General features: G+C 43.4%; 1 protein-coding gene across 1 annotated transcript; it reads left to right on the top strand.

Annotated features, from left to right (window-relative positions):
* Positions 1 to 1,399: 1,399 nt before the first annotated feature.
* LOC149324340 (uncharacterized) lies at positions 1,400 to 12,500 on the top strand. Its single transcript, XM_089565616.1, has 2 exons — positions 1,400 to 3,149; positions 10,967 to 12,500. Exons 1-2 carry the CDS (start codon positions 2,687 to 2,689, stop codon positions 11,536 to 11,538), a joined length of 1,035 nt encoding a protein of 344 aa, XP_089421742.1. The 5' UTR covers positions 1,400 to 2,686; the 3' UTR covers positions 11,539 to 12,500.
* Positions 12,501 to 12,715: the final 215 nt, after the last annotated feature.

Genomic DNA, 12,715 nt, shown 5'->3' with positions numbered 1-12,715 from the left:
CTACAACAATCTGGAAAAGTGTGGAAGCAGTTCCGCGTGGCCGTAATCAATCGACATATTTCCAGTCGCATCTCGTGTCACAGCCAAAATGATAAAGCTGCGTACCGGCGGTTTTGAGCATCAGTAAGCTCACAGTAAGATGATTCGCGGTAATATCGAGTATATATTCAGTTATAGCATCTTTAAGACCGCCTTAGTGTTTTACACTGTAGTTTTGATAACACTCGTGCATCTCATGTAATGTGACACTCATTACTGCCACTGCATGGTGCCTGGGTGGCACAGCAGTCGGGTCCACATAGTTACATACTATACGTGTATATTCTGGCCTCGATGTTGGGGTTTTAGACACAGTCTGCCATGAGAAAACGAGACTATGATATGAAAATATTTGATTTCAAATGCTTCTGCTGCGTATCACAGAGCCACAGTGTAGATTTGCTTATTTGGACAAGCAGCTCTCAATTGCTGCAGAAAATAATAAGTTGATGAAAGTCAGCAGGCCATCTCTTTAGAAAAATACTGCAGCTTGCAGTGCTTATTCTAATCAACTTCTCTGCTCCGTTTCATTTTGCAGGCATCGAAACCAATACTGGCGACCAATGAGTACACAAGCTGCCGAAAGAACCATCTTCCAAAAACAGTGCTTCCAGCATTTTCAGGATGAACTGCCTGATGTTCATAACGTGAAATAGCAGCATAGCCAGTGATCTAAGACTGTGGTGGCGGTGCATGAAAATGGGCCGTATTCGTCCCTGACTTTTTAACGCGTAGACCACAACCATCACTGCAGCAATGAGCCACGGTGTCTCAGTGGTTACGCTGCTCGGCTGCTCATCCGAAAGATGCGGGTTTGATCCCATCTGAGGTGGTCACATTTTGATGGGGGCAAAATGTTGGGAGGCCCATATACTTTGCGATGTCAATGCACATTAACGAGCCCACGTGGTCTAATTACCAGAACCTCTCCACTACAGTGCTCCTCATAGCCTTAGTTCTTTGGTGACATCAAACTTGATACACCAACCTACCGTCATTGCATCATTAACAGTGGATATTGTGAAACATTCTATGTATGACATCGTGTGCGAGTGCAGAGGAAACCTTGTTATCTTACACCTTGCTGTACAAATGCACTTCTCTATGTTCTTTGTTCTGTGTAGCTTTTTCTGAATAGAGTACACAATCTGGAGAGTACACGGCAAAGGAAAAAAAAATACCTGAAGAAAAGCGCCTGTGTTTGTGTGGATGTGCCTTTTGTGCATCATACTTGGTCTTGCTTTTTCTGCTCTAGTCTCCACAGTTTAGCTCTCGGTTTCATTGTGGTTCTACTGCCCTGTTAGCTCATGATTTTATGGCTTATTGTTTTCTGCATTCTTCTGCATACAACGTTCTTATCGGTTGAGCTCAGAATAGCTGTAGCAATAACTTTTTCTTATGCTGTCAGATGTTTTCAGGTGATTTTTAATCTATAGTGTTTTACCTGATCTCTACAGGAGCTTGTAGTGCGTGTGCTTCTGATTCTATTTGGTGTTAGGAAATATTATCTTGTCTGATTCATTTTGGTTTGATATTAATGGTTCATGCTTATTTTAGTGCTATGGACTACATTGGTGACCCTGCTGGCAGAGTTGGTTTTGTGCTTGTGGTGTGCGATGTGAGTGTTTCTGTTCTTAGTTTATTTTTTGTGATCACCGGGTCTGATTACGCAAGATTGAATATAGTTCTTTGTTTTCTTAATTGCTTTTTTTTATTTTGCTGTCTTAACATTCAGAACTGCTGTGTATGTTTTTATTTATTCATTGCAGTTCAGTTTGGTAACATCAAGCTACAGATATTTTTAGTCACGGAGCCTTGTTTTTTTTTTTTTTTGCTTGAGGCTACAGAAAGAAAATTGTTTGCTTATGATGTTTGCAGAACTGCTGAAGAGGTTCATGCTTTGTTGGTACAATAAACCTATCACGGTAGCTGCCAGACCTGCACACTGTCAGATTATACGCGATGTGGTGCAGTGCACAGAAGCAAATGTGCTGATCACGTTATTTTCGGTCGCGACAGCTCTGCTCAGATATAATATTGAGCATTTGGCTACATTTAGTAAAAGGGAATCAGTCGTCCAGCAGTTTTTCTCCAGCAGTTTGCTCAAGGTTTATCTGCAACATGCAGGGTAGTGAACGTTCAACCTTTAATAGACAAAAGGAATGCACTCATCAGCAGTGTACTGCATCACGAGTGAAAGCTCACAGACATTCTGTAATTCGTGAAAAATTTGGCCAGACTAGCAAGATCCCTCCCAAGAGGCCAGGCATTTACGAGCACACTTTATCTTAGTTGCTCTGACTATTAAGTTGTCTGCAGAGTATGACAAGTAATTGCTTGAAAGCTAATACATTATCTGTCCAACTCCAGGCTAATTTACGAGTACCAGGAAATTCGGTTTAAAAACATTTTTTTTCTTGAGGAACAACTCATTGACCTTGAAATGAAATGTTAGATAAATGTTGTGTAAGATTGCCTTCTTCATTTATAGGTTACTGGCTGCCCCTCCAAACGGGCTGTGACATGCTGTAAATACTCTCATTTTCTTGGTGCAGGCCTGGCCACTGCTGATCCCAAGTTCAGAGTACGACCTGCGGAAAACACCAGTAAGCGGCTGCACCAGTCGTCCCACTGCAGTCGGACCTTCATGCAGAAAAACCCTGTAGAACCGCACCTTCGTGCCCAAACAGTTGACCATCCCTTCCAATGTGAACACTGTGTAAAGAGCTTTGCAAGAAAGCATGACTTTGTAAGACACATCCGTACCCACACTGGTGAGCGTCCATACAAGTGTGACCATTGTGGGAGCAGGTTTGCTCTCAAGGCCACCCTGGTGACACATCTTCGCACGCACACGGGTGAACGCCCATACAAGTGTGACCACTGCGGGCGCAAACTTGCTGAAAAGGGTCATCTAGTGCGACACCTTCGCACCCATACGGGTGAGCGTCCATACAAGTGTAACCATTGTGAGACCAGGTTTGCTCTCAAGGCCAACCTGGTGACACATCTTCGCACGCACACGGGTGAACGCCCATACAAGTGTGACCACTGCGGGCGCAAATTTGCTGAAAAGGGTCATCTAGTGCGACACCTTCGCATCCACACGGGTGAGCGTCCATACAAGTGCCAGCTCTGCCCCATGGTCTTCACACAGAGTTCATCCCTTGCAAAGCATGTGCGTGCCCACAAGAGAAAAACCGTTTCGGTGTCAGCTGTGCACAATGTCGTTTAAAGAAAAGCACAGTGTAAAGGTACATGAAAGCAGGAAACATGCTTCAAATGCCACAGTTCGTTGGAGTTCGGATGCCTTTTCTCAGCATCATCTCAATACCATTGCTAGCTAACCTGTCTCACTTTTTAATTTGCTACGTTAGGGAAAAAATATGCGAATTTACCTGCCTTCGTAGTACAGAGAAATTCTGTGGTTTCTTTTCCTTCTCCATAAGAAACCTGAGCATGCCAGGCTGGTACTTTACTAGCTTAGTTTAAGCCCATTGGGTGATGCACACGAACTGTGGTTACAGTGTTTGGCACTAACTTGTAAACTGACATACAACATGAGAGTAGTTCTGTGTTCTTTTAAAAGCAAATGTAATGCCACCAGAGAAGCGTGCTTTTTTGTTATTCCTTCCATGCTTGTGTTGTGGCTGTATAATTGGGACAAAAGAGCCAAGAAACAAAGCCCAGACTCCAGATGATGAACATTGCTCGCTTTTGTTTGCAGCTCTTTAGAGTAGTCTCTTGGTTTCGCTTTTAAAAATGAATGCTTTACTGCACTAGATTCCTGTGCATTAACTTTTGTCAAATAACCTGCTATCTTTGCATGTGGCATGTTTTTATTACTAATTATGGGCTCAGCATTGTAAATCTTGACAAACATGCTGTAGCTTCGAAGGAAAACCATCACCGTCTCAACAGCAGTTGCTCTCATTCTATTTTATGGTAATGGTTTCGAGGTATTTAAGCATTTCTGCAGCAAGCCCTTGCAGATTGTGTTGTGGTTATGGAAACTCAAGTGAACTTGCTTTGGCAACTACATTGACAAAAATTGATATAAACTGACCGCTGACATAAAAATTATTGCAATTTATTAAAGCTTGTGGAGTTTCATTTGTTAAAAACCACTGAGGGACAGTCGGGACAATGCTATCAAATTTTTTGTGTTAGTGATATCCGATAGTTTGGCATTTGTAGCTTTGCTGCCGCTTGTCCTGGAGTGAAAGATGCGTTTATTGCCAAGAGTTTTGGATTCGAAGTTTAAAACGTTTTTCCTGCCTCTGCGATTCTCGGCAGTCTCTGATGACAAAGTAGGAGAACAGTGACTCCGTGACTGCTGGCGGCGGGGGGCGTACCAGCCGAAATGACAACTACTGTCGGCCTGACGTTGAAGGAATCGATCACCTGTTGTTGCTTCATTTACGTTTGCACCAATGTTACGATGGACCCTTTTCCCAATTTTGGCAACGAAGTTCTCGTAAGGAACTGCGTCATGCATTCAGCAACCTCAACCCCTCACAGCACGCGATGCTTTTGAGGGCTGAGGCGGCAAGTCTTGCAAGAAAGTCCTAGCTCCGAGGAGTGGGCAGCATCGCTGTCGCCACTGAGCCACCGTCACGAGTGGTGTGTAGCAACTGGTATGTGCAGGCATATTGAAATTCTGTAATAATACTCCTTATAGGGCTGCTTATGCACCCTAGTGTCTTGGTACGTTAGTGAAGCGAACACGCTGAACGGTGTATTTGCTAACATGGAGGCACGTTGAACATTGGCTGCACATAGCTCTTTTCCTTGTCGCAGTTGCGTGTCATTGCTCGAAATCCGGCCGAGGAGCACTTGCTGCTCTCTCCTTGTAAATCGAGGTGCGTAATAAAACTATACGGGCACGCAGAACGCATAGCCGCAAAGTGCCCCAAAGAATACCAAAACTTAGCCGGCCGCCTTGATGTGCCTCTAATTTCCGGCTTTCCTTGATTTTCAGCATTCAGGTTGTCTTTTTTCTCTCTTTCTCCTGTGATAAGAGTGCACTAGTGGCTTGAAACAAAACTTGTATACTTTAGTATGGATCAAATGCATACCCTTCATGTATGTTTATTAGCCTCAGAGATCTGTGGTCCCTTTTTTTTCTTTTTCATCATCACGCTTGTACTTGCGAGATTGGTCTGTTCCAGCAAAACCTGTATTTTAGTTCTTGCTCTTTTCTACCTTACAAGAGCTTTCTTTGTTTTCAGAAAGAGTGGTGTTTTTGTGTTTAGTTGCTGGTATTCTATCGATACAAGCCAACTTCATTTTACTCCTCAGTGTCCCTTTAATGAACATTTATTTACTCCATCCTAGTATGCGTTGTGAGCTTTAATGCTTTGGAGAACAGAGACACCAACCAGCCAAAAAAGGTCTTTCTTGACATACCTACTCCCAGCACGGGGCCCTTGTTCACAGCAAAGATGCAGTCTCTTGCATAAACCGCAACTGAGTTTACTTGGAAGAATCAAGATGCTGCAAAAAGCACTTGCAGCAGCATGCTCGTCATGTGAAAAATAAAAGCATTCTTAATAGCGCTTAATCAGCACCGAGTGATGAATGGCCATGAGATTGACTGAGACAAGGCAAGGATTGTTGCAAGCAAAAAAATGACAACATCACGACTGCACATGGAATCTCTAACAATATATACAGAACACAGCACACAAGCTGATATGAAATGACGCAAATCTAAACCCGATATACACGTGCTCCTTTCGGTGATTTTTTAAATCTATTTAAAATAAACCTCTTTTGGTGATGTCTTCATTGTGAATGCGGCCACCATGCAGCTGAAATGTCAAGAAGGATCTCTTTTTACTGGTTGGTGTCTCTGTTTTCAAATGTAACACCTCCCCACCCCTTCGCGAATGGGATTCTGTCACACTCTCAAATTGATCTACAGTACTACATCAGCTTTTTTCGCGGTGCTGGTCAGTTCGCAAACGGTTTACTTGCTGCTTTTGAGCGTTCTGTCAGTAGTAATTGTGTGTTGTAGTAGCTTGCAGCGTTTGTGACCAAATCAATAAATATTTGTTTTCATCCATACAAAGCACAAGGATAGAGTGCCTGCAGACAGCTGAAGCCATCGGCGTCTTTGTGAAGCAACTACCTTTACACATGTTGGCAGCGAAAGCACATTACGAACATGATATGGACATTTGCTGACTAACAACTGATCGCTTTATTTATAGTGATTTGAAGTTGACGGGCTGAAAGATGAAACTAAAATACACAGCTGATTTAGAAACAAATACAAATCACGGATTAACGCTGGCTCAGATGGAGTGGAGATATGGCTGAGGGTGACCTAAACTAAAACAAAAACTAGCACTTCCCTCCAAGAAACCTGTCTTCGTCTTTTTTCAGTGTTATTCGGTGGGGTGTGAATGCAAGCATTTCCTTCTTTTTAGATCCACAACACTTGACCCTTCGTGGGAAAACGGGACACGTACTGTATTTGCGCGATTGTAGGTTGACCTTCACTTTTTTCAGTTGAAAATCCGAAGTGGGGTGCTCCACTTGGAATCGAAACCACAGTTGGGCACCGTAAATAAAGGCAAGACAATTGAGGTATCAGCAATGCCATAGCGTGATTGCAATTTCAGCTTTGCTCCACGACTCTGCCCAGTAGAATTCAGTTAAAGGATTTTTATTTTTTTTTCTTTCAACTGCACACTTGGCACTCAAGGGAGTATCGATAGTTGATGGATCATGATGGCCCGCTGTTCCAATCGTGGTTGCACCATTCATGGCGGGGAAAAAGTTGCGCCGCCACTCGGAACCAGTGCTTCTGAGGAGTGTTTTTGTAGCTGATAGAAGACTTGACACTGCTCACGCATTTGATGGCTGCTGGCAACGTTTTACCGGTTATTAATGTACGGTTTCGTCTGTCGTCATTTGTGCTTCGAGTCCAGTATGTGTCCAGCTCTCATTCACGGCTACATTCAAGAAAGCTGTCATTCTTTACGCTGAAGAAATGAACAACCGTGCGTTGTGGCCAGCAGTTCGACGTCTCGGAATGGGTGGTACAGGTGCGATGTTGCAATGAGGCAAAATTTTCAGCTGTTCCACACAGTGTTGTGGCGTGGCAGTTTTGCAAAGTGAGGAATTTCGTGGAATGACGACGTGCTGTGGTTGTTTGCTGGTTAACGACGTTAGAACGATGTGCTGCGGGACCGCAGCTAAGATGACGACGGCAGAGCTAGCGAGGACGATGGCACAAGCTTGAAAATGGTGACGAGTAGTCCAGTGTGAAAAATCCAGGCGCTAACAAAAAACGACACAGAGGGGACACAGCGCTTACTCCAGGAGTAGTCCAGTGACTAATACCTTTTCGTTTTGGAAAGTGCCCACTAGCGTCTGACGTTAAGAGGCGGCGTCCGGATAATGCTATCGCATTCTACTCTTAAAGGGGCTCTGAAAGGGGCTCCAATAAGGTCGCTGTGTGCCTGGCATGTTAAAGCACGCCGCTTTACGAATATTGTCCAGCAAGGATTTTTTAAATGGGCTTCGCTGAAGCTGAGCTATCTGTAGTGAAAATTTGAACTTCAGAGTCATCGCGCCTTTCTCTCTTCTCTCATCATTTTTTGCACGCTGGAGCGTCGGTGCTCCTCCAGTGGCCCAGCCGCCGGGAGCAGAGCTTCCTGACCCGCCGCAGCTACGCGGCTTATTGGCCGCGGCCACGGTAGCTGCCTCACGTCTGAAAGAATCTAACCAATAGCCGCCTCTCAATTTGTGTATGCAGGTGCGAGCCACGGAGGAGGCTGCGAGCAAGAAAAAGTTGCCGATAAGGGCTCGTCAACTTTTGTGTGTGATTGTGGGTCCTCTGCGGCCTGTAGAAGTGTATTATTTCGCTTAGGTTTTCATGACAACACAATGCAGTTATTGAGCGAGCTGATGTGCTCTTCTCGAAAGGTTTCAGAGCCCCCTTCAAAGGCGAAGCTTAAGCAACCACCAAGTTTCTTTTTTTACCAAGCTGTGATATGAGGGGGGGGGGGGGGGGGGGCGAGTTAAGTTACCAGTCAGTCAACTTATGATCAAGCGAATACGGTACGTGCTACTTTTTTTTTTTTGCCATGTTTGGAGTTGTGAGCCTAGAACTCCTGCATCCATTGCTTTGATATTTCTAGCGCTACCTTGTGGATGTCCAAAGAAGCTTCTCTGCTTTTTTTTTAATAATATTCACCCGGTGGCATCACATACACGTATCTCAAACAAACCGTTCCGCTTGCATGTGTTGCACGTGTTTTAGAAAGGATATTGGCACGATATGTCGTGTCTAGGGTATGGCGCAACTTATAGAAGCAAATGGACACGCTGACTGAGAGCTGAGAGGCGGAACACTGTTGTGTTTATTTTCACCTTCCTTATGTGCCGGCATGGGATGACAAGATGTGTACATGTGCCACATTACCACGGTTGCACACTAGTCGGAATAACACCACATCCCCTGTTTTATTATTTTTTTTTTGCAATGACACCCCCAACCGCCTGACCTAACATGCCCATATGTGCGTCTATAACCTGAAGTACCAACAAAGCCGTCGCCATCAGCAGAACCCTGGCTGATGCCATCATACACTGTAAAGCATCTATTTCGCACCGGAAACCGTCACTTGTCGCAGATTGGCAAAACGCATGGCTCAAGATGCAGCACAAATGAAGATCATAGCACTCACCTCAGTAGCCATGCATGTTGAAAAACGGTTGTAATGATAGAAACAGGCATCTGTCGTCATCTGACAGCACCTCAAAGAATGCATGCACACGTGTAGAACAGTTGATTTCTTTTTTATTTTTCTGATATTATTGGCTCTCAGTTCGGGGAAGTGGCCCATTCATGGGTGTGCCTCTTGACCACATATATGCGGTATATTTTTACTGGAAAAACTTCAGACGGGCTAATTTCTCTTGCTACTTGTCACCATTGCTAGGATAGCTTAACCATGCACGATTATGCTTTCCTTGCTTTCTCATCATCTCTTGTAACATTTTTAGAAATGATGACTGCTACAATACTGCCACTGGCTCTGCGCTCCTGCTGGAAAAAGTGCTTGCTGGTGTCTGTGATGGTATCAGGTGTACTGTTTATTGATATTAATTTCAAAACCACCACACTCGTCATTGCCACTGTACAACCTCTAAGCAGGGGTGCAGTCATGTCCTCAAAGTTGAATATAGTTGCTCTATCAACTACATCATGCGTGCCCAATGTCGAGGTTTACGGACACCATCTGCCATGAGATAGAGTACCGTATGAAAAAAATGCGGTATTAAATTAACCTGCTGCGAGTCTCAGTGCCACAGCCTCGTATTCGCTTATACAACAAAGAAGCATTTGCCTTTCATAAAAAAAAAAATAGAAGCGAGCAGACTAGCCCTTTAACAGAGTGCTGCAGCCTGCGACCGTCGGTTCTTATGATAATCAAGTTTCTTGCTCTCTTTCATTTTTCAGGCGTTTGAACCAGTTATCGCAAGCCAAAGAGTGCACAATCTACTTGAAGGCGAATCTTCGAAAACCTCTGCTACCCGCATTTGCCGGTGGAACAGCTTGACGGTTAAGAAATGGCATATCCAGTGATCTCGGATTGCGGTGGCGATGTAAAAATTTGGGCATAGCATACCCGTCCTTGTTAGCGTAAAGAGCACAGCATTGCAACATGAACAATGTATATCGTGAAACATTCCACTTCTGATATTGTACATGAGTGCAGCACGAGTCATAGGATACCTTGTGATCCAGCACACTGCAGTGCAAGTTGCACTTTTTCTCTGAACTCCTCTGTAATTAGCAGCAATGAAAAAACATGGAGGGGATTAGAAAAATTGCCCGTTATGTGCCTGTGTCTTTTGCGCGTCACATTTTATCTTGCTTTCTGTGCTGTTGTCTCTCCAGTTTGAGTCCTGGCTTTTCACTGTGGTTCTGTCGTCCTGGAATTCAGTTCTTTTGTCTCATTATTTTGCTAGTTATTATTTTATTTGTGCTTCTGTGTGCTATTTCTTTGCAAAATGAACTCTCAAAATCAGTTACATTTTACTGTTATGCTGTTTTAGATTCTGGGATTAATCTTGAAGGGACATTTGTCAAAGCTGAGCGTAAAGGTATCAGCGTGGTAGATTTTGTCCGTTGGTGGCAGTAATATATGCAGAACTTGTGGTTTAGGCACAACTTTATGTATTTTAAATTGGAAAAGAAATTCAGGTCCGCAGCAAGCTGTGTTCTCTCGTCGCGTCTGATATGGTATACGCTTTTAGTAAATATCCTGCATTTCCTGATTATGCCTCAGCTTCCTGTAGACACAGGTATTTTAGTTTATATAAAATTAAGGCAGTGCAGTTATTTGCTCTTGCAGTAAATTACAGTGACTTTTATTCTTTAAGCTTGATTGTTCATCTTTTAAAATGTTTTTGAAAAAACAAAGCACACAGACGACCTTGGTGGTATGCTTGAAGAATTTTTTGCTAGGTACTACTTTATTTTTGGTCATAACAGATTATCTCGAACTCACTATTGAACACTTGGCTACGTTTCTAGGCAGGGAAGTAGTCCTTCGGCAGTTTTTCTCCAGCAGCGTGAACAAGGTTTCCTTGAAATGTGCAGAGTAATTAATTTTAAAGCTTCAGCAGACAGGAGGAATACAGTCATTAGGAGTGTACTGTGGGTTTGATCAAAGCTTATTGACTTTATTTATTGATGAAATTCTCTTCAGCATTACATGCAAGTTTCCTGCCGATGATACGAGCACTTTGTCTAAGCAGCTCTGGCTCTTAAGTTTCCTGCAGAGTATGCTGATTGCTCTCAGTAATTCTTCAGAAGCTAAAACATTATCCCTCCATACCAAATGAACTGTGACATGTCTTATTCCGCATTCCATTGAAAACTCCCTGTCTTTCATTGATGCAGGCCTGGTCAAAGCTGATCCTGACCAGGGTGTGCCGCCTGGGGAAAACTTGCAGGACGACGACACCCATATGCAGCACTCTATGCCAAGTCTTTGCAACACTGTTGGGAACCACCAGGATGGATATGCGAACAAGCAGTTGCATCACTGTAGCCACTGCAGTAAGGGCTTCATGAAGAAAAGCCACCTAGAACTGCACCTTCGCCTCCACACCGGTGATCATCGCTACCAGTGTGACCACTGTGGAAAGAGATGTGTACAAAAGTGTGACTTGGTCACACACATCCGTACCCACACGGGTGAGCGTCCATACAAATGCGACTACTGTGGGAACAGCTTTGCTGAAAGAGGCCATCTGGTGACCCACCTTCGCACCCACACGGGTGAGAAGCCATTCCAGTGCCAGCTCTGCCCCATGGCCTTTACACAGAGTTCAAACCTTGCAAGGCATGTGCAAGCCCATAAGAGTGAGAAACCATATCAGTGTGAGTTCTGCACATCGGCGTTCAAAGAAAAATACCGTCTAAAACGCCATGAAAAAAGTCAACATTCTTCAAAAACCACTGTTCCTTAAAGTTTTCATGCGTTTTCCCAACTTTAGATACCGAAATAGTTGCTGGCTAACCTGTCTCACTTTTAATGGGTCAGGTTGTGATACATTATTGAAATTTACATGATTTTAAAGAGGGTCGGCATGGGGCAATTCTTCGGTTTGTTTTCCCTCGACTGTAAGAAACCTGAACCAAGCAAACTGCTACTGTCATGAACGGGACTTAAATTGTGGCATGTGCAGATGTCATCATTTTACTAGTTTCAGTGTGTTGAATGACGTGCATGAATTCTGGTTGCAGTTCAAGAAGATCATATATTCTTGTGAGCAGGACTTCGTTTAACTCTGCCAGAATAGCCAATAGGTAAATATGGTTCATAAAACCTGGGTGTTTTTTCAGGTTCGTCACAATAATATTTTCTCGCACCCTTTCTATTTCTTATTTTTATCTGTGCATTCATTTCTGTGTCCCCTCATCTGTTCAACTTTGCCATTTCTTTCAGACAAATGTTTAAAGAAATAAAATAAATCACTTTCCGGAATGAGGTTCTTAGCAGCAAATCTAAAATTTGTGCATTGATATGAAGTGCTCGCATAATTTCTTATGCCTTAATCAAAAAAAAAAGCTTTTGAAGGAGAAGAAAACGAGGTCTCGATGTTGTTACAATGTGCATATGTTTTGTACTAGAATGTACGGCGCTGGCTAACAAACTGACATACTAATGTCCGAGAAGTTCTGTGTTCTTTTCTGAGTGCCATACCACCAGAGAAGCATGCTGTCTTATTGTTCTTTCCATGCTTGTGTTGTGGCTCTATCAATGCGATGCAAGAGCAGGGAAGCAAAGCCCAGCCTTTTGATGATATACTATGCTTATTTTTGGTTTACTTGCTGCTTGAGAGTGCTTTATCAGTGTAATTGTGTGCTGTAACGGTTTCCAGGATTTGTGACCAAATCAATAAAGTTTTGTCATCCATTGAAAGTACAAGGAAGGAGTACACGCAGAAAGCTTATGCTTTGGGCAGCTTGACAATGCTGCTGCCTTTACACATGGTGGCAGTGAAAGTACATTACAGACATGACACAAACATGCGCTGACTAACCACCAATTGCTCTATTTATTGCGTGTTCAAATTTATAGGCTGAAAAATATGGTGCTAGAATACACAGAAGAACTAAAAAGAAATAGAAATCATGAATTAA

The sequence above is a fragment of the Amblyomma mixtum genome, unplaced genomic scaffold (genome assembly GCF_055824585.1).
Source record: "Amblyomma mixtum isolate Tamu unplaced genomic scaffold, ASM5582458v1 scaffold_70, whole genome shotgun sequence".
Lineage (NCBI taxonomy): Eukaryota > Metazoa > Arthropoda > Arachnida > Ixodida > Ixodidae > Amblyomma > Amblyomma mixtum.
This window is presented reverse-complemented; position numbering and strand designations above follow the sequence as displayed.